General features: G+C 44.7%; 1 protein-coding gene across 1 annotated transcript in view; it reads right to left on the reverse strand.

Moving 5' to 3' along the window:
• T265_11202 (hypothetical protein) overlaps positions 1 to 22,797 on the reverse strand; it is a gene marked incomplete at both ends in the record, with an annotated part of 35,364 nt that overhangs the window by 5,514 nt on the left and 7,053 nt on the right. The window contains 6 exons of the mRNA XM_009177799.1: positions 2,804 to 3,078; positions 7,774 to 7,902; positions 10,086 to 10,524; positions 12,368 to 12,548; positions 14,833 to 15,009; positions 20,296 to 20,574. Coding sequence (XP_009176063.1) covers positions 2,804 to 3,078; positions 7,774 to 7,902; positions 10,086 to 10,524; positions 12,368 to 12,548; positions 14,833 to 15,009; positions 20,296 to 20,574 — 1,480 coding nt within the window. The remainder of the gene's footprint in view (positions 1 to 2,803; positions 3,079 to 7,773; positions 7,903 to 10,085; positions 10,525 to 12,367; positions 12,549 to 14,832; positions 15,010 to 20,295; positions 20,575 to 22,797) is intronic.

Raw genomic sequence — 22,797 nt, forward strand, 5'->3', positions numbered from 1 at the left:
CCATCTCTCACCCACTCTTTTTCTCTTCGCTCTAGGGCTTTTAATACAATTATATATATATATACATATATGTAACTAGACAAACCTTATGGTTGTACGGCGGTGAAGCATCAGTGGCAACACTGATGTTGCTGACTTTGATGATGATGATGGATGAACTGATCACACGGCGCTGCCTTGGTCGCTTGCTCCGTATGTCAGTCAACCAAGTTCCTTGAAGGACTCTTTTCGCGTGAAGGGTGGAAACGAGCCAGAAACTGCCAAACAATGACTTGGCAGCGAAGGATAGAAGCCATTACCAGCGAACTCAGCTGCGCCGGTCATTGCCGTCTCCCTGAATGGTGACCCCGAGTCATTGTCAGACATGGCCCATTCACACCCACAGTAACGCTCGTGCATCCAATGCATTGCTCCCCTCCTAGTCTCCCCACTTAAAGGTCCACTATATTTACGGTACTTAAGCACTAATAGTGTCAGCTACCGCCTCCAATGCGCACTTATCTACCCAATCTCCCCAAATCATCGGAGAACGAAACCGTGGCAGGTGTAACCACTGTGAGACAATTTCGCGATTCTTACAGCTAGCGATATGAGAAGGAAGTATAACTATCCGTACTTGAAGCACCCAATCGTTTTTTTTCGTTTCTTAGTGGAGCCTGTCGGCTTTACTTGCCCTGTGGTTAGAATCACGGGGTAGCAAGCTAATATCTCTTCGCTCTCAACCGTATAGCTACCAAGTGTACGGTATGACTTTCGGATGAAAGCGTCCGTTCCCCTCTGCTTCTCTATCATAGACTTGCATCTTGCCACATTTTGGGGTCGACAAAATGTCAGCATCACTTACATCAACCCGAAGGCCGTCTCTAACATAGCGGCGGGACCGTTTTTTTAGGGGAAGGGGGCTCATTCTCCGTTTGACCCGAATACTTATAAAACTGTTCGCTAGTCACTGCACACCCAGCGAAGACGGTAGGTTTGAGCGTTTTCCGCTTGGTTCGGTTTAACATACATTCAGTGCCTAATGAGATAATCTTCGCCTCCAGACCTGCGAGGTTTTTTTTATTTTCTCGTAGCGTCATCACTTATTGATGCCTCCCATGCGGCGATCCAAACAGGCTATCTCCCAACATTGACCACGCGCTTCAGCTCCCTATACAAGTTTGGCAAACAGAGTCATGTTTGAGCTACCAGTTTTTGATACAGCTATTCAGGAAAGTGATGTGTTCGTTTAAGTAAGCCTGACTCGAAAGCGTACACAGCGATTCAGTCCTCTGGTCGTCAGAGGATCTTTGCGGAAGGTCTTCACAAAGATCCTTGAACAAAATATTTATTCCCTGCTTTGTTTATGAAAATGTATCCAGGTTTTCATCAAAGCTGAGTCTGACCCTGGATTTCGTTTTGGAATCATCTAGACCAAACAGTTAAGTAAGATCTGGTGAGCTGAAGATAATTTTGCTCATGTTGCTTTACTTTGAGCATTGGCGCAAACGACCGTCTCAACAAAATGCAGTAGGAATAAGTGTGTGAAAAATATGAGTATTTTAACCAGTATTTACTGGGGAGTATACACGTGACATCCAGAGACCAATTTCAGATTGGTCGATGGCTAGAGGTCTACCAATTTCCTGGCCCTCGAGGTTGTGGGTTGGAGGATCTGTGGGGACATTCTCCCTAAGACATAGACCTCTTTGGCGGTCTTACGCCAACCACTGCTGTCTTGTGCATAGGCTTTTGGGGCAATGGCTTTGGTTGAGGACCCCAATCATTTCCCTCTCCAGGTATGGGCACCATGGCAGTATCCCAACTCACACACTACAGTGGATGCATAGTTAGATACGAACCCATACCACATCTGCCGGCTCGGGTTACTTGCTACGTACAGCAGGGCAATTAAGCGAAAAGAGGCGTTGCGAGCTATTTCTTCGTAGATCCATTCTTACGGACGGACAAATCGGTTCGCTGCTCTTGCAGTTAGCTGCAGTAAATCGGTGTCGTTAACACGGTTGTACAGTAGTGGTGCATCAGTGCACTCATCTGGTGTTTCTGTCAATGATAATGACAAACCTTTGGATGTGTACTATGACTGTCGCTGTTTCATATATTAAGTTCTCTCAGGGAGCCTTCGCTCTCATGGATGCCGGAACCGTCTATCAGTTCTTCAGAAAGCTACCCCTTTCACTTAACATCTTAATTCAATGCGATGCTCCTGCTCGTTCATGTCGTTTTATTTACCCTTGATCACCCTCCACCCTTCGTTTTCGCGCTTTACTCTAGCATTCTCACGGCTTTGTGGTCGTCACACAGTACTTATCGCTGACGAGTCATTCAGAGACGCGTTCACTAACGAAGGTGAGAATACAGCGACAAAAGGCGCAGAGGTTCCGGCGCGAACTTATAACCGGAAAAATCCGGGGTTTGAGTTTACTGCTGACTTCTCGATTCATTCTGGTAGGCCTAGGTGATCAGATGACATGTCATTGTACAAATTGCACAGAAATCATACAGTGATACAATATTTCATTATTTTGCACCTTATTTTTGAGTAAGATGAATGTCAACATTAAGTTGCAGGAACCCTCTAGGTGGACGCCGGCCGTTATCAGGAGAAACTGGAAGCCCCAGTTGCCATAATCAGACTAACTCAACCGGCACATTCACTCAAGTTGTCAAAGCCAGCTACGGCCACTGACAGTACGGGGGAAAAGTCACTCGTCGGGTAAAAGAAATACGAAGCTCACCGGAGTACGGTTTCTATGAATTTAAGAAAACTAGCAATATTTCAGGAGGATAGTAAGGTCTTTACTTCTTCAAAGGTTTTAGAAAGTATATGGTTGCTTTGTTCCGATTCTGTTCGATGAAGTGCTATTCGACTGGTTAATTCAGCAGTCGCCAGTTCTCGGGAATAGGAAGCAAGTCGGAAAATACATATGGTTGTAGAAGGGTCGTCCATGACGGTATCGGGAACTGTGTAATTTAGTACACAACAAAGCTCGCCATTGCTGGTCAACGTCCCGCAAACATCTATGTGGTCCAGTCCTGAATTGTCATCCACGGATTCCATGACAACGATCAGGAATCCTGAAATGCAGAAAAACATTTCGGTTTAGGAGCCACCAATAAACATGAAACCAATTTCGTGCATCTAACTGAAGTTACACCAATCAACCACCAATCACAAATTGATTATGATATTGAGTTTCCGCCCTGAGATGAAAGGATGAGCACTGTACAGCTGTGCGCATCACCAGTGCGCACCTCATGAATATATCCGAACTTGAGACTATCTAATAGCTAAACCTGTACTTTACGGCCGTGGGCTGCTGGTCCGCAGCGTATTTCACAAACGTAGCGCCACTTACCTTCAATCAAGCGGGTGTTGACAGGCTTCTCCAGTGGCAACTCAAACGAGAAATACATATGATTCATGAGATTTTTTTCCCTTTCCATGCAAATTTCAGTCAACAAGGACTAAAAAACAGATGGCTCTGCATCCAACCTAAGTGTGATTTGGTCAGGCTTCTGATCCCGACTTGAAATAGCCATTCGTGACCGACAGTATAGGGCTCGGTCATTAGCAGACAGGTCGCGAGTCCGAATCCCTTTAGAGATTGATGTAATGTGCACTGCCGATGACTCCCAACAGGGACGGAACAACTGTGCAACGATCCTATGCTTTTTAGCTAAGGTAATTTGCCTACAAGACGAAAGCCAAAATAAAACTTCTGAATCTTCTGGTTACTTAAATACATGGAAGGTAAGTTGGTTCCAGTCACCACAACTCGATGATGGGCAAAGCAGGAGAGATGGGAAGCATGGTAAGTAAAGTTCTTCGGAACAATTTTTCGTTTGGACAAACAACCTAGTCAATTTAGAACATGAAGATTTCCCTTTATCTCTGAACAACCCTGGGAAGATCATCTGGCCTAGCAGACCAATGACATTTTAAGGAAGAAAGTCACAGTAGTGGTTCAGAAACTGATGGAGGGGGTCCACACTCACCGTTAGGGCTCGAATGATTGATATGGATACAGAAACTGTCGTTGAAAACATTCCGGCTAGTGATGTAGACGCTGGTCTTTGTATAAGGTTGACGATGTTATCGCTAGTTTACCAGCGGAGGGCCTTTTGGGTCCTTTCAATGCGGAATGGCTGGAACAGTCCCCGTGTATTCCCAACCACACTAGCCAGCACCACTTTTCGAACTACCTGATCAATAACACGTCTCTGTCCAGGCTACGTGTGGACTATCATCTAACCGACCGTCTAACAGGATATTATTCTGAAGTGGAAGGAACGGAGCGCTATGCATCGAGAAGTGATAGTGACCGCTCTACGGCTACTATGTACCTGTTCTGGAACACCACAGGCGGAGTACCCGGCGCACGTATCCCCTCTTATTTAACATCAATGCCCTCCAGAAAAGGCCGCTTGTGGTACTGCATGGTTAGCTTTGGTATACTTTCCCAACTTTTGGCTCACGAAGCTAAACAAGGAGTTCGTTCCTGGGGTTTATCGGGAAAATTCAGTAAAAAATCTGCACCGAACAAGGGCATAATTTTGATCAACCTGTGCCAAACAACCGAAAGTCGAGAACTGAAACGCGCTTTTCGTGATGTGGTCCACTTTACATCAAGGCCGCACCCACAGGAGGGTGTAAGGTAGCATGGCGGCGCCCACTGCTGAGAAACAACCCGTGATCAATATGAATTTGCCAGACATTCACCATTACCGTTGCGTTTTACGTCGAGATTAGACACCACCAAGGATTGCTTCTGATGAGTTGAGATGCCCCACCTGTGCGCTGAAATCCGTTATTACGATTATAGCCAAGAACGACAGGTTTCTTTCACTGAATCAGAGCTGCAGTTCGATGGTACGTCCGTTCTTCTTTCGACCAGTTTAGGTACGTTGCTGTGCAAACCCCATTCCACATGCGTCGCTGCTATCCACGGTATGTACAGGCGGCCGTAATCACAGACTAAGACAACGCCTTTATTGACTCCACTTACGATTCTATCCGGCCAGAGGCCGATGTCTGTTGTGTTTGTGTATTCCTTAGTTTTGTTATGACTCGCTAATAAATGGTCTGTTCTAGCCGTGTTGCGTTCCGTGCACGGGAGATAAGGTGGCATGGGGATCCTACACGCCATTTGAACTCCCTGCTCCGGATAAGCTCTGGATAGACCCGCTTCGACCGACAGCCGATGGTTAAGATACCTAGAAGACAATGGATGCTGATAACATTACCATTCTATCAGTTTTGAATACTTCACTTAAAATTGCCGGACTACGCGGCTTGAAACCCTTACGTCTCTATCTTAGTACAGAAGACTGAAGGGTATGTGATGCCATGAATCGCGATAGAAGCCGTCTCTAAAGGAAATGTTGGTTGTATTAGAAAAACAGTAGGGTGTGCCAGTGGGTTGTCAGATAAAAGCTTGGTCAACTGCGTCAATCTCGTGGGAAATATTGAAGTTTCATATCACGGATTCTGTGTTGCATATGTCCGTGTGAATATAGTGCGATTGTCCAAAGGAATGCCGAGGATGTTNATGTCACCCATACAGTGCTTACTGACAGCCCGCAGACAAACTAACTTGCGATCATTCTGATCATCTGCGTGCAAAAATAGACGTTTAAGAACAGAACAAACGATTTTGTGCAGAATGTACAAAACCTGAAATCCGCAGACTAAAGACGGTCACACGAGTTCAACGCAACCAATACACTAACGGCACTTATCAATACTGTGGCTGCGAACAACATCTGGTGAGCCATAAAGGACGCTCCAGTCAACACCTGTTATAAATGCGTTCACTTCAGCCGTTTTACCAGTGTTATACTAGCTCAGTCTCGCAAGTTGAAACTGCGTAAGACTCTAACAATTCAAGTGAATGTATAGGAGACCAGGTGGTTGAAACCCACCAGGCGCCCAAGTCACCTACGGTTATTCGTTCTGTTCACTTTTAGACTGTTATTGCTTTTGCACGTTTAGAATATGTCTTCCCAATCCCTGTCAACCGTTCACATGTATTCAAGTTATGTGAATGACAACTTACAGATTTGGGGTTTCACACAGTTTATTTTGTTCGTCAAACATACTCTGCTTACTCGTTTCGGGTTAGGGCAACAAGCCACTGCTGCACAGAATTGGTATGGTTTTAGAGAAGGTGCTTCTCTGTGGTGATTTCATCCTGTAAGTGAAGCCAACCTATGCTGAAAAGCCGAGATTGATAGATTGGCTTCACTTGCAGGATGAAACCACCACAAAAATCCCAAATCTCCTCACCACCAACAAGTTGTTTCCTTGTATAAACTAAAGCAATTAGCGTATCTGTTGAACCAACAGAGCAGCTCAAAACAACATTAGGATACCTCAAGCATGCAGTACATAAAATTGAAAGAGAATCCTGTTCAGTTCGGCATATCCAAACGACGACCTGTTCCGTTAAATAAAAGAGCGATCCAATTAGATGCCATACTACAAATGCTTCGCGCCGACCTGCCTGAGAAAATATCCTGCATCGAATGGGTTCATCCACTAGTTGCAGTTCAGAAGAATGAGTAAATTTGTGTCTACTAACCTCCTAATATTAAACAAGCACGTGGCTGTTGTAAGTCCCACCTAGTCTCAACCGACATACAGAAAATTACGCTCTCTACTCCTCATTAACTTTGTGGTACAAGGTGACTTGCACCAATACAAGGTACTTCTGATGGGACTTTGTAGTGTATCGGTCATATGGCAGAAAATTGTTACATTTTCATTATCAGACTTGAGCAGTCGTATTATTTACATGAATGACAACCGTGAATTCAGTGACTCGCCTTAGGCAGAAGTTGCACAATTCGTTGCGCAGGCTAAGTGAGCGAGATCCTCGGCTGCATGTTAGCAAGTGAGCGTGGTAATCCCAGGCCTGTAGTGAATGGAATTCTTCACAACCTCGGTGCGCTGTTGCGCGCAGTCTTGTTTGCAAGCTGCTTCTTCGGGGCAGTCCGCTTGGTGCGCGCCACCTCTGTGAACCACCTCCCGAGGAAGCAGCTTGCGACCAAAGCTGCACAGATCTGGGACCGTCGCAGTCCGTGAAATCCATTGTTGTCAGAAGTCTCTCGAGCTTGCTAACTGTTATATTGGTACTATTACTACTAATACTACTAGTACTACCAGCAATAATGACGGTTTACGAAACATCTCACTCGAAATACACTACACTGACGTCTTCGACTCAGTTGTGTCGCAGTGGATCTCGATCCGTCTGAACAGGATTCGTTTGCAACAGCTCGGGTAGATGCTCAAGTAATTCAGAAACTGATCAGTATTTGTTTTCTTGCGTATTTTCGTTTATACTTGACCACTTGTTCCAAGAATCAGTACGCCTGGGAACGCGGAATTGTTAGTATAGTAGCTGAGTGGTTGTGTCCTAGAGTTTGCACGCGTGCGTTCAGCGAACTGTTGTGTGATGCCTGGACATATAATCAGAGTTCTATACATACTTTTACAAAGCGGACCTGTTTAGTCGCATTTATACAGTACATCCGTATCGTTACACACGTGTTTTCTAAGTTACTTTGGACTTACAACAGCCTCCTCTGTTTTTATTGTAAAGCGGATGTCGTGGAAGGCCTTTTGCAGTATTTGGTTTTTACATGACGATCTTTATAACAGTGGATACCACCCACATAGTGACTCTCTATTTTTCGGCTGCTCCATCCAACGGCCGATCTTTCCAGTTGGGAAAAAATCGCGATCTTCTAACGACTGGGTCAACGTACCTTTTGGGTGCATATGTGTACAGCAGCAGTTCAAGAATGCCTTCAAAGCGTCTTCCGTAAAAAGCGACCTGTAAGCTGCACGACTCACAGCCAGCGGATCATAGAAAATGGCGTCGTACTGCTCAGCTGCTAAAACAAACAGAAAAAGGCATACAAATGTCGTACTGGACACCTACATGACTGAATACCTTAATTATGACAAACTGTCTTGTACACGACATAAGTGACTTGCAGTGTGGACCGATATGAAAGCCTGTAGTGGAGCTTCAGAATATTCTCCCTAAGAGAATTTAAACAGCCCGTTTAACCACAATTTTAACAAAAAAAAATACATTTATCCAGAGGTACAGTAAAGAGAAATATGCACATAAGCACCTCTGTAAAACACCCAAGGGTGTGATGGACTTCGTACCTTCGATCTGAGAAAATGGTCACAAATCCGTGCAAAAAAACAATGGACTGATACGACGCACTTTTCAGAATGCAAAGCGTTCCTATTTAAGGAAATTTTGGGTGTACAAAAACGCGCACTGAAAGGGCGTTTTAATTGGTAACAAACCGTTGTTAAAGGCCATAAGGACTGTAAGAAAACAACAGAGTTGTCAAAGACCTCGATGGGAGTGTCCTCAATGCGGCGGAGAGTAAGGCCTTCAAAATCGTGTCGTGGGTGAAAAGGAACATACTTTAACATCCATAAGAAAATCCCATAAGAGGAAAGTGAATATTTTCTACGTCTGAAGGGAGAAGTCCATTGAGATCGCACCGGATATCTTTGCCCTAATGCAAGAATGTCAAGAAAGTCAGCAATAAAATATAAATGAAATAAGCGTTTAGCTGCAGCATACTTTCGGTAGCTAGCTATGCCACCCGAAGTGAGCACGAGAGCTGACATACTATCAGGCTGCCCAAACTTAGACAAGCACGGTCGAGACACCGGGGTTGGGTTCGAACGACGGACGATCCTGTCAGTAATTAGATGCGGTCATGTGAATAAACGGTGTTCGTATGACATTTTATCAGTGCGCCACTGCCCCTTGACTAGGGATTCCGGATGAAGGAAACTAGCAGTTAGGGACATTGACAGACGCGACCCAGCTACGTGTTCGTTTGCGTCCTTGTATCAGAGGCGTGACTTAGCTCCAACATTTCAAAAAGTAATTACGATTAGCACCACCTACGGTGAATTGTTGCGAGCTTGCCTTTGATGTGCAGCCTTGTCCCTCTTGATCATTTATTGCCAGTGAAGAATATCACCGTAACCTGGCTCAAAGCCCAACAATTAGACTGAACTGAGCTGACGCGTAATCATGCTTATCCGTAAGTATCTGAAAAGCCAGGGAATGAACTTGAATGACGGACCATTTGGTCAGGAGTTTGCACCTAGCACACAACCAAGAGGACAGTATAGACACGAATACGGCCACACAAAGGCCTCACAGGTTGTCTACGATAGGGATGGTTGCATTGGATTCAGTGCAGTATGCATCCTCATTCGAACACAAAATCCTTATGGATTATGCACACGTAATGCGAAGCTCGCTAATGACAAGACTTGATATCCGTAAGAGAAGCGTCCAACGGGTGCTTCTAGTTTTCTACGCACCAAATTGGTTATTGAAAGCTGGAATTAGGGAACGATGAAACCGTAGGGAGAAATCCCTGTTGGCATGTTTTGGGAGCTACCGTGGTCGCTACTTGCATCACTGCAGCGGACGGAACTCATTTGTTCGTACCATAAACGAGGGCTTCTAAACTGTGTTTTGAAATGTGATGACGGTTGGATCCTCCCAGGCTACCGTTTTCAGCAAAAGAACCACCAACGGTGTATAAAGTGAAATAAACGCCCAAAAGCAGGTCGCATTCGAAGTGCACGCGGCGATATTGGAAATTTGGATGTCTTCTGGACGAGACATTCGCAACCGGCATCCAGCGGATACGGAATGGTGATTAGCTGCTGAGTCCACGTGTTCGGCTAATGAGAGCTCGACCCGATGTCGAGCCGGCAGGCGTGAATTCGCATGTGGGTCAGGCCTCTTGGCTGTAATAGCACCTAACTGCGAGCGGTAGACTGCTTCTGGAGCAGGATTCCGCCTAACAAGAAAAGACTCTTCAAACTTAGCAGTGTCGCTAGGCCGGGACGGGATTTAAGTGGATGCGGCTAAATAGACAATATGAGCTAATTGGTCAGACGAGTTCGTCAAAGGGCTTACCAACCACAATTTATTATGCTGTTAGGTACATCCATAGGTAACTTACTACAATGTACCATGAAAAATAATATAAATGAGTAAGTCAGAAAGACAAAGACTTACCTACAAGCTCGCCGAGCGATGTAATCCAATTTATTTTTGACCGTGAATCCGGATATAAGTGGGAAAACATTTCCAGAAAGTTCGAATCGTCAACATCTCCAACTGGAATCGCGTGGAGAAGTTGGGAGCTATCGGAGCTCACGACTGGAGGAGTACCGAAGTACAATCCATTGGCCGTCAGAACAAGTTTATTCCATGCTAGAAGATGAAGGTCGCGTGGTGGAAGTGTATCGAGTAGCCCGACAGAAGCGGCATTGGTAGTCACAACTGGTCGCATATCGGAAGAGGCATAGACTATGCGCCTCAGTTTGTGAATTTTCCCATCATTCACACCGTGAATTTCAAGCTCATCTAAGGAGTAGCGCTCTGGTTTACCCTCACAACTGACGGGGAACAGTTGGCGTCGCAGGTAACTGTCCGGAGTACTCAAAATTGGGGACTGTAAAAGAAACAGAGTGGAATTGTGGATATGCATTGCGAAGCAAAGGCAATCGACGCCCACTCTGGTGTGTGAAAAAGTTGGATCACCTGCAACAACTCGATGGAGCTTGTGCCAATGAAATCCGGACTAGGGATTGTATTCTTGGCATGATGGCTAGAATTCAAAGCTGTAATGAGTTCTCGAGCAAACTGGACTAGAACATCGTTCTTATAAGTTTTGGCACAAAGGAAGCTACGAAACAACGATTAGAAATGAATAGCAAATGTGTTGCCACGATACGATGGGATTCGGGGGGGGGGGGGGGGGGGCCCACACCGGCTTAAGGAGCCCATAATGGAGCTTAATCGAAATCGCAAAACACTGTGGAGAATTTCCAGTCGGGTTTGATAAATTTTTGTGGAAAATCATACTACTCGAAAAAAGGACTTAAGCGATGAAAAAATGGACCAGAGTCATTGGTTTTGGATTGGTATCTAGGGTAAATCAAAGCACCTGTTGGCTTGTGGGCCAGATAGTTGGGCGAAAGCTCGAGGTAATAACTTCAACGAAGTCCCTTCCCGAAAACGGGAAACCAGTCTTTGTATCAACATAATAAGTACATAAAGTGTCGGAGAACTCTTTGACGGTTGGACTCATAAGGCAAGCATGATTCCCAAAATTCTGCCAATCCCATGTCTTACCTGAACAGGAAATTTAAAAAGCGTGGAGTTGAAACCAATGCGGTAGGGCGGTAATTCGATATCTTGGATATGAGTCTAGCTGAATCCATAGGCAAAATTTGGTTAAGGAATACCATAGACAAGTGAGGTGTTCGAGTTTCCGTTATTTCCACCTCAATTTGTACATTCTGGTGAAGCTCCCAACGCTCGACGATTGTTTATTCGTTCAAACTACGTAACTAGCCCAACGCACTTATTGGTTGATTCATGCAGAACTGCCGTAACTTGTGTCTATGACGTTGTAGATCAGGAACAAGATGATTCGTACTTCGTTGAATCATTGATAGAAGGGATTTAACAACTTACAGAAAGTCCGTTTGCAATAAAGGCGTTCGGTTAACAAGCAGCAGTTGAAGTGGCCAGCCTCGTCATGCACCATCACACTGCATGGATTTAGGCAAGCAAGACTAGCTTTCCCGACGAATGTCGTCGAATCGGATAATGTGTTCTGTCTAGCAGAAAATACTGGCAGTATCACGTAGAGACCAAGATGGTTTTTAACCCCATAATGGAGCTTAATCGAAATCGCAAAACACTGTGGAGAATTTCCAGTCGGGTTTGATAAATTTTTGTGGAAAATCATACTACTCGAAAAAAGGGCTTCCTACTAAACGTCAAACATTATCAGACCCTAAAATTCCACACCCTTTGGGCTACAAAGAGAGTACTTAACGAGAAAAAATTACAGCGTATATCGTATCAGTGGCATTTATCTTAGTACATGAAGATCGCCTGACTCTGTTCGAGACACGAGCGTGCGGCCCTGTCTGGGCACCTGTTCGTTTCCCATTGACTGTTATGAAACCCTTTGAAATGGGGGAAGGCAAAGATCAATGTATGGATCTAAGGAACGGCAGGATCCCAGAATGACGTTAAAACAAGAGATTTCGATTCATCAGGGATTGCCGATATGACGTGGCAGTGAACAGTGAGTGTACCCAGTGCAGCGGAGTTGCTTTTGAAAAATCATGGTACAGACCATGAGAAACAAAATGGGACAATCGATGACTCTGCCTTCATCTTTGTCAAGCTGAATGCGTTCCAGCTTCTGACCTCCCAGATATACCGCGCTAATGAAAAAGAATTTTGAAATTTCGACGAACAGTTATAAACAAACTAACCTTAGAGTGGCCTTCAGGGGATTCGAAATGCAGTACGCGTAGTACAGTCGATAACTGTTCCTTTAAGGAATCCAAATCCGGTTGAAAGAAGCGTGGATTAACCAGTGCAACAAGTAGAGAAGAGACATTTGCAGAGCGACATAGAGACCGACGCTCAGAGTCATCAGAATAGACAGAGCGTCTGGAATAATAAAGAAATGGTCGAAGAAGTTGGACAGATGGGTGAGGAAATGTCACTTTATGTAAGCAGAAAAACAGACACGACAGTCGCGGCGACAAACGCCTCTGGAGTGTTATCGAGTATGGATATATATAGCATGTGAAATCTACAACAAACAGTTAATACCAGCCTGTTGATAAGCCAGGTGAAGTTTACGATCACAAATTTAAGTTGCATCGCACCGTTTCCAAACATTTCACGTCAGACCTCTTAAAACTTAGAAATGAGGATTTAAGAGCATACGGCGACGGGTTAGGTCGGAAGAACGGACTGACACTCGCTATCAACCGCGGTTTTCTGACTGTGGAAAGCATTCAGCTATAGCACCCTTCCGGTGCCTAGCTACCATGCAACCCGAAGGAAGCACGAGGGCTGGGATACTGCCAGGTTGCCCAAACCTAGACAGGGGAAGTCGAGTGGCGGAGGTCGGATTCGAACCACGGACCTTCCGGTCAGTAAATTCGCGCTCTAACCACTTGGACCCGTCGATGATTCAGTTCACGTTAGTTCGCACATGGCGATTGAACTGAGATCCATATTCTGGCTACTCAAGTTGTCTATCAGTAAATACAGAACTACAGTGGCAAAACATAATTTCATCTCTCTCGAAGAATAGCTGAGCATATACTGAACTGCTCGATAAGCCCAACAATCACTTACTTGCCGATTGATTGCCAGGCCAAAAGCCACTTAATTGGCCTAAATTGGTCATTCAAACATCTGACTTCAGATAAGCATAATAACATTCATCCATTCTTTTGCACAAGTACACCTAATCCATTTAGGGGAAGATTTTGGCCAATATTTCCAAATGCAGTAAAAAAACACTATGGCTTCAGGATTAATCTCAAACACAGGACTGTGTAACAGAAACTACGCGGCAGAAAACATGTGCAACTATGAAGCGGAACAGCAGCAGAAATGTAGTCAAGCTACCAGTAGCATCGCAGGAGTTTTCCAGTTTCTGGATTTCATCCTCTATGAAACCGCGAAATTTCCTATATAGGGATTCCTCATTGGTCGAGAACCACTGTTCCTGACCTGTAGGTTAACTTCATTTTCATATTACTCATTTGAGCAGTCCTTAAGCTGTCCCAACGCAGTTGTTCTGCTGAATCTCCACTAAAGGGGGAAAGCAGTGTACTCGAGTTCCAATCTCCTCAGATCTCATTAACAGTGTGTGCCCTTATTCGTATAGGGGTCTGAACCCCGGACATCTGACACACGAGGCAAACGCACCAGGTTTATGATGTACGGACAGTCGAAGATGTTCACGCCTGAGCGCTTGTTATTAGTGCACCTGATGCCTATGACCTAGTAATTGTTCCGGTTGTGCCGACGGATTGACTCGTCTGTAAAGGGCTTCCCGGTAGAGCCACAGACGCCTGAAACCTAACAATTTATTTGATGACTTGTACGTTGTGATGTAAATGCAAATTCTACTAACCTCGCAAGCAATTGGAATTCACGAAGACCGACCAACAATTTTCAAGTGTCTGCAGATCTACCCAACTGAGAAGTCCCGAAAGATGGGTCAATCGATCAATACAACCAGGACAGTTACTGGGTCATCGTTCCGGACATTGGGTAAGCCAGTCACAACCGCTCATCAATGAACACTTTCGCCTATTCAGCGGTAATAATTCCGGTGTCTGTGAGTTTGTAGAGGTAACGCGCTCATCTCACGTATCAGACGTTCAAGGATAAAATCCCGGCGTGACCAAGGATATGCACTGCTGATGACCTTCAGCAAGGGCAAAAGTCGAATCCACTACATCTCCTGTTTGGCAGGGACTCACCAGAACTGCGCCGGGTCAGGGGGAGAACTGTTCAAACGCAAATGACACGAATACAAAGCCTACAGATCCACCTATCACTGTCAGTTTGTTTTACGTTGAAGGCTAGAGAAGGTTGAATAGGTGTTACTCCCAGTCAGAGTCTAGTAACGTTACTTAGACCAAGTGGCACAGCCGAAATGATGTTACGAGTACACTAGATAAACTAGACATACTACGCTCCAGTGCAAGTTCAGGAAACCTGTTCGAGACTTTGGAATGACCTGGGCACGACCGCAGGTGCAAGAGCAAAGCGGTTGACAAATGTTTGCTGAATGTAGGACGAATATATCGCTGATATGGTCTTCCATATTGGTTGCGAGGTGTTGTGTAATGCAGCGGACAGATTGGGCGAAAAAAGTACTGGTAGGTATATGCAGAAAAACAGTCGTATAGAGCTAAAAAATTACCTGTGCTGACCAAAGGGGACGAGAAAAACAGCTTCGATCGCCTTCATCGAATGTCCATGGGATGCATGACGCTTGGAGTGTTTACGAACCGCAGCTGCAGACCGCACGACCGTACAGTAGAATGCAGTAAGCCCAGTTCGGGGACAGGTGAAACGAAATGACGTCTGGTCACCGGAGCTGAAGAAAAAACATAAGGAACATCAGGGAAAAACTAATTTTGAAATAAACACTCATATGCACGGGTAAAATATGGAGTTTCTGCCTGCATGGTATACGAGGTCTTTCAGGAGTGTTCTTTTCGAAAATCAAGGTGTCAAAGAGTGGATTATGCCCGAAGAGTCCCTGAGAGAACGCTGCAACCGCGAGGAAAATCAGAGTTTTTCTGATACACTATCTGTCGCTGATCCCTAACGCTGAAGATGTGAGTGATTTGTAACTCACTGTTGGATGTTTGAGGAACAGTAATTAGGCACCAACTCGTCCAATCCGTTGTGCTGAAACTAGTGTTACCATGTCTGTAGAGTGCTAAGGGTATGGACAAATAGCATCAAGTTAACCAACCGATTAGCAACACTAAGCTGGTGTCATCATCCTCGATAAAAAACCTACCTATTTCAACTCCAGGACTGCAGTCTGTCAGGAAGTATGTTGACACGATAAATATGCATCCGTAAACACATCAACCTACATTAACCTTAACTGAACCGAACAACTGTGCAGCATAAAGATGACGGTTCACTAGAATATGGCCTAGTGAATCGCTTCCAACCCTGTAGCTGAGTGCAACTCCCATAACGTAGGCATCACGAGCCACTGCATCGTCAGATACCAGACAAGTAGATGTGGGGCATCTGAGCCCGTCTTGAACGGTTCGAGGTACACAAGAAGACTGCGCGTTTCGGAAACACAACATACATCGACGGAAGAGACAAAAAGCTTCAGCAAGGGATACTGTGAAAGGGTCAGATCCTTTCAGCTGAAGAAAGCTGGAAGTAATTCAGGCACGAAGTGAGAGCTGGACTGACCACAGTGGATCAACTGATGGGTGGGAAGGGCCGGTGGATGAAGAGCTGCAAGGATGAAGGATAGTTTTCGGTGGTCCAGACGGGGGAACAGAGTTATTCTGATATATTGCACTCTAAGCGTTGAGCACTAAAGTTCGATCCATAAAAAAGTGGGATGAGATACAGTGAGGTTCCCTGGCCTTTGAGTAAGTTTGACCCACAAGACAGCGAAGGTGGGATTTATTTGGAAGGTCCTGCCTCATATTATCGTCACCCTTAGTACGAAGTGGCGTGGGTGAAACATGTGGAGCGACGTTTTATCCAATGTTGGCGTGTGAATCATTCCAACATTCAAGTACGACCACTACGTCAAGATGGCAGCTTATGGTTGGGCCAAGATAGTCAGCGAAGGAAGCTTGCCTCGCCCAACAATCCCACGGCCTTTCATAGAATAAAGCCACCTTAGCAATCTACAAACTAGCAGAAGAGCCTAATTCACATACCATCGCTAAAATTGCGACGGTCGAATGGAAGACATGCGTATACAAGCCAATGGATATCCAAACGGTTATGTGGTGAGTCACATGAATCCGACATCCAAGCGAGGCTCAATGACTGAACAAAACGACTTTTGTGTACAAAGCCTGGGTCGAAAATATCAAGACCAATCGCTTCTGCAATGGAAAGTATTAGTTAGATTTGGTACCGCGATTTGTCCATTGTAAATTGGCTTAAAACAGGTTAAAGCGTCAATTCCATGTCCGGTGTCTAGGATATAGGCTGTAAATAAACCATTTACATTCTGTCCTGGTCTCTCATGTATCGCAGAAGGCATGCATTTAGACATGCGCTTGACAACCAATGTAGCTACCCTGATACGAGCGAACAAACACAGGCACTGAAGTGGTGTGGCAAGAAAGTTCGTCTTTTTACTCATGTGCGATGATAGGGTGGCCGATGAAGACAGTGCTCAAACGCATGGTAGGGTAGTAGCAGCCGTTTATAGTCTCCTCACGAGACGTAAAATAGTTTCCTTGGGAAATCTCGTTTTGAAGTGCTTCACCAGAGATCTTTCTGGATAAGCATCTTTAAGCACTTTAAACGGCCTGTTGATTCCCCCTGCGAATCAACGGTTAATTCCCCAATTGTTAGCGTGATTTGCGCCTGTTTAGTAGAACGCCGCTTTGCTTCCTGGCTGCTCGTTCACCGGACTTTTTGTTTCCGCTAAGGTCCACTCACTTTCTAGTTACCTATGTCAAGAGTTTGTTGCCTGCCCGTTTTCACTTGCAACTTCGTATCAACTATACCTATTTTTGAGTGCGCTCCGACGGAAAGACCCGGGAGAGAACTCTGAACCCCTTGGATAGTAGGCGAGCGCGCTATCCGCTGCGCCAACTCGACTCCTCCGGCGGTCCTATTTTTGTATCACCTTTATATCGCATCTTACCCGATAAGCTATGTTGAAAATTTGTTTTAAACGGGCCTGAGCGCGCATTCCGACTTGACGTGACACGAGCTGCTGCGTCGCACGGTCAGTAACGACTGTAGACAGATACCCTCACTTCCCAAACGTACCGGCTATTTTCCGAACTGTCATCTCAGTATACGGTCTATTTACAATGTCTGACTGCCCGTATCCATACGTTTGTACAGAATTTCGTACTGACTTGCTATTGCTTCCAGAAAGCCATGCTGCCTCATCATTCATTTTTCAGCTCCTACTGATCGCGCTATTGTTGATTGTACGTTCTGCTTAATTCATGATCTTTATTAACCCATTTGTTCATAAAACCAGTTTTCAATACCTCATCTACTGCCCTCATCCGTCTGTTCCCACTGCCAACTGAATACGAACTGCGTGTAGTCCGATAGCTGCACAGCCCATGTCCTCATTCAGAGTGGTTGCCGAACGGAATTCCACTGTTCTGTCATACAGGAAATATACACGATTTCGTTTGAGGGCAAAAAACCGGCACATATAGTGTAGGCTGACCCGTCCGTGTTCGCTTGCGGTGCACGTGCCTCGGTGACGAACCACCTTGTGTTCTGATCAGCAACATATTAAGAAAGAGCAGCTGATATGCATGTAAAAGATGCCTGAATGGGACTCATTGAAGGCATTCAGAATAGTAGCAGAATCAACCAGAGTATCATACAGTATAAACCGACGTAGCTGTCACAAGATACTGCATAACGCCTGGTTTTGCGAACAATTGTTTCCGACACAACATAAAAGCAGACCAGATGGTAAAAGATTATACTGTAATGACCAGTACCGTATTTTCCAATTCGGGTATGAATGCATCCTCACGCACTGAACCCGGTAGAGAATCGATGACTACCCCATTTATTTGTTCGTAAAATTGTTCACTGAATGGGAACTGAAGAGTGTTAACCGTAAACCTTCGGTGAAATTGAGATAATTGATGAAAGTTTAGGCTCTGTTCAGTGAGCGACTTTAAAAAAAAGACAAACAGAGTGACCATGGACTCTCCACTTGGTTCAGTGCTTGCGAGCATATTCACGTCTTGAGGCTCAAGTCATAGTACCTTATCCGTAAACAGGCTTCGTTCAACGAACTGTCTAGCCATACTGTACTCCGATCATGAAGGGATAAAAGGCACTCCGAAATATCGTACGCTGAGCTTCGAAGGTCAGCCAGCAACTCGTATCGCTGACCAGTTACGATTTACGTCATCTGAGGGAGCCGCTTTGAAACCATCGCAGTATGCTTGTTTAATTTGTCATTCAGAAATATTTTCGACTGTCAAACGAAGAAAGCGCCATTTGGTTCTAGCCTAAAAATCCTAAACCGGAAGACGTAATTTAAATCGACGTAGGTACTTCAGAAAGATCGGTAATCGATTACATAGCTTCGCCATCGGTACCTTATGGTTATATGACCATTTTGGCCCGGTAGCTGCTCAACCGTAAGGAGACATTAAGTTGCGCAACGGCACTCACTGAGACTAACCCCAATACAAGAAAGAGCGGATCATTCAAAACTGTGAAAGATGTCTTCTTGATAGCAAATACCTTGTTCTCAGAGTAGACATATCACAAAGCCGTGACTCCGTCAGGTGTTAGAGCAACGCCACATGTACAGACAACCCCAAATCATCGTATTCCTTGACTTCAAGGGTGCGTTCGATTCTGTCGACTGGTTAGTGCTGTTAAAAACACTTGCTCAACAGGGTATACCCCAGAAGTTTGTGAACATAATCCGATCCCTATATATACATACCTATGGGTGTGTGGGTGTGTGATGAGCTCTCCAAGGATCTCCAGTCTCTCCATTTTAGTTCAAGTTCATCATTAATGAAATAATGAGGCGAACGCTGGAAGGTCTTAAAAACCCCGGTGTTCAAACTGTCGATTTGGAGTACGCAAACGACAACACACTTATCTTTGAAGACCAAGACGATACACAAGCCGTGCTGAATAGACCGATCACCGTCATACCATCTTTCAGCATGAACCTAGCACCTTCAAGGTGCAAAGTTAAGCTCTAAACATAACCCCATCAATTCAAGGAGAATCACTGGATGTTATGCAGAATTCTATATACCTCGGTAGTTGTATTAACGCAGACGGAAATGTGTCTGAAGTCCTTGGGCATATCTCAAAGGCCAGAATCACGTTTGCTAATTTGCATCACTTGTGACGTCATCACTGGGTCTAAAGAGTCGAGGTTACCAGGATACAGTGAGCACGGTATTGTTGTATGATTGCGAGACGTGGCCTCTGTGAACTGATGATTTGAGGCGTCTTCAGGTTTTCGACCACCGATGCCTCAGAAGCGCTGCTGGTGTCAGATGGCAACAACGAATTCGTTACGAGGTAATCAGAAAACGGGCTGTGCAGTAGGTACCTTAATCTCGGAAAACATCCAGCATCACCAAGTGTGATGGCTCGGAAATGTGTTGTGCATATAAAAACAGCCTACCGGGGCGAGTTCTGTTCTCTGTGAACCTTTCAGAGTAGCAGAAATTATGAGGTGAACAATGTATGTCTTGGCAGGAGGGTGTGAAAGAAACTATGAGGAGTTTACGCGTTATCGGTGCAGGAGGTCTTCCAAAATGGGGTCCGCGTTGCGCCTCCTGTGCTTAGCTAGGGACATTGCAAAAAATGGCGGCTGATCGACGTCAGTAGTATTCTTGTCATCAGTTTCTTTCCATATTGTCTGACTGAGAGTTTGGAGGTGCAGACACTTCAGAATGCTTGCGACAGACCAGTACCAGGTTCCATACGTCATCCGCTCTTAATTCTTCTGTTCATTCTAAGGCTTTAAGTATGATTAGATAATCTTTGTGGTTGTACGGCGGTGAAGCATCCGTGTCAACACGGATGTTGAATGAATGTATCTTTTCTTGGTGCACAACTTCTTTTCCAACCACACAAAACAAGTTAAACACGGCGAATACTGGAAAGTATGGGGAGAGTAAAGCGATTGATGTACCTTATGTTGTGCCTGAGTAAGCTGCAGTGTTGCTCCTGGTTTATCCAGCTGCGTAGCTGATGCTCAAGCTGATGGACGTGCCGTTCACCACCACCAAGACATTGGGGGTTAGGAGAATCGAGTGGATATACAGAAACTCGCGGTAAGTCAGGAGATGACATCAATTTGGTAAAGACGAAACCATACACAGGAAGAGCAAATACACCGTCGCCGGTACTGTCCCGCTCACCGGGTCTGTTGCTTGTCAGCTGATGGCAGTTAACTAACCATTCATTTGATCTGGAGAAAGGAAATGGAGTAGGTTTATGGTGAGGACAAATTCCCCAGGAGTGAAGAAAACAAGTGGTATGGACAACACAGAAGCACATGTCAGAGTGCTCACTAGTATTCACATATAATAAAATACGGTTAAATTTTCGTTTAAATGTGCCACGAAGAGTAGCAAACTCTTAATGAGGTTCGAAGAATATGTTGAAAGTCTCGATCGAAATAGGTCAGATTGAACGCAAATACCTTATCCTAAGATGATCGAGACAGCTCAATCGTTAGGACGCGAACTCACTGACCGGAAGGTACGTGGTTCGAACATAATCTTTGCATCTCGACTACCTTTTTCTAGGCTTGGACAACCTGGTGGTATCTCACCCCTTATGCCTCCTTCGAGTGGCATGGAAATTAAGCACCAAAAGGGAGCTATAGCTGAACGATTATTTATTATTTTATGACATGCAGTGTGGCATGACCATGGGTAGCATGAGGACTTCACTTATTAAACTACAGGTGACTGTCACGTGCTTCCATACGAATTCCCTGAACCTGTAACCAAAGCACTAAAGAGAGGAAACATTTAATTAGTTGAGTTTGCCATGACAACAACTTGCCGCCAGAAGAGTTCTGAACTGTTCCCACAAGCAAGCAGAGAATCTTGTCAAATCACTGAAACGCGCCAATTGCTCTTGTCAGGCATCCACGCAACATCACTTCACGGTCATCTCACAGATCAGATATATTTCGAGAAAACAGGCCAAATTACGTTGCAAATTCTATCGTCTTTTCTTATTATTATTAACCATGGGCGGCAACACACTAGTAATAAATACTTGTGTCTACTAACATAAAACCAAGAAAGAATGCCCTGAAACAGTGAAATAAAGGGGAAATAAAGGGTCTTGTCACAAGTAGCTTCATTACCTGTAAAAGACGATCAAGAACAACGTTCTTACACCCTGGAACAATAACCAGGAATACACATGAAAGCATCATATCAAAGACGCCCTCAGTGGGATTAACACAACGTTCTTTGTGAACTTCAGTCGACATGAGCCATTCATAAAGTGGGAAACTTTAGATGGGCAGTTAGAGTAGGTGACAGTACGCTCGTCTCCGGGATTACGTCATGTATGGTTCATAACCACATAAGGAGAATGATGCTGAGGTCCATCAGCACGACGATCGTATAGCAGTGTTTGACGGTAGTTGCCTTCATTCCGCCTGCATATCCACATACAAACTTGGTTCGAGTGTACATCCCGCTGGATTGTGCTGTGGTCCCGATAGGATACAAAGTCAAGAGATGGCAGTGATAATTGAAATCCAGCGGCTAGTGTGCGAGAGTTCGGTAATACCACTTACCATGTGTTTACCGTTGCGCATAGTTAGTTACCTTCTCAAAGTTATGACTGATATTGTTTAAAATGACCGCTTTCAAGGCACCATAAAAGTAGGATTTGTCCAATACCCGGCTCAAAAAACTTCGACTGCTAAATGAGAGCTTTGCTTCAAATGTTTACCAGGAAAATCCGGCGAGAATCTATAGCATGATTAGATCCAAAAGATGTACTTAAGAATGATCAGCAGTCGAGTACTGACAGAAGCATAACAACATGACCAGGAAAGGGAGACGGGATCTATTGAGGATTCTGGTTGAGGTCTATGGCGCTAGGAGTTTCAATGAATTGAACCCAGCTCTAATAAACAAGATGATACCTATGATGAATACGGACTACAATGGAAGGAAACCACTGAACACTCTATAAGCATCTATTCAATGAAGATATTGATAGAACAACGAACATCAAGATTTGAGGACACGGACGAATAACCATAACAGGGATAGCCAACATCCGAGGGACACATATGAGGGAGAAGCCTGGTTTAATCTATTATTCAAAGTGAACGAGATCAACAAGCAGGATTTCCCGATGAAGATTACACAGATAGTGAATAAGGATATTGACAGAAAGGATGAATCAGTAACTGAGGTACCAACAACTACTGGAAAGACACTATTTGTGAAACTAATAGCTGAAAACGATATCTACAGAACACTTCAAAGGTCTGGAGACCATAGTCAACTTTCCCTCATGAACCTACTGAATAAAGCTTTGGATTTAATGGAAGAACCAAGAACTACCCAACTAAATGTGAGCGACTTCAACGAGTTAATCGGAGGAAATCCATTTGATATTCATGTGAAACACTAAAAAGATAAACGCTTAACAA

The sequence above is a fragment of the Opisthorchis viverrini genome, assembly GCF_000715545.1.
Source record: "Opisthorchis viverrini unplaced genomic scaffold opera_v5_457, whole genome shotgun sequence".
Classification (NCBI taxonomy): domain Eukaryota; kingdom Metazoa; phylum Platyhelminthes; class Trematoda; order Opisthorchiida; family Opisthorchiidae; genus Opisthorchis; species Opisthorchis viverrini.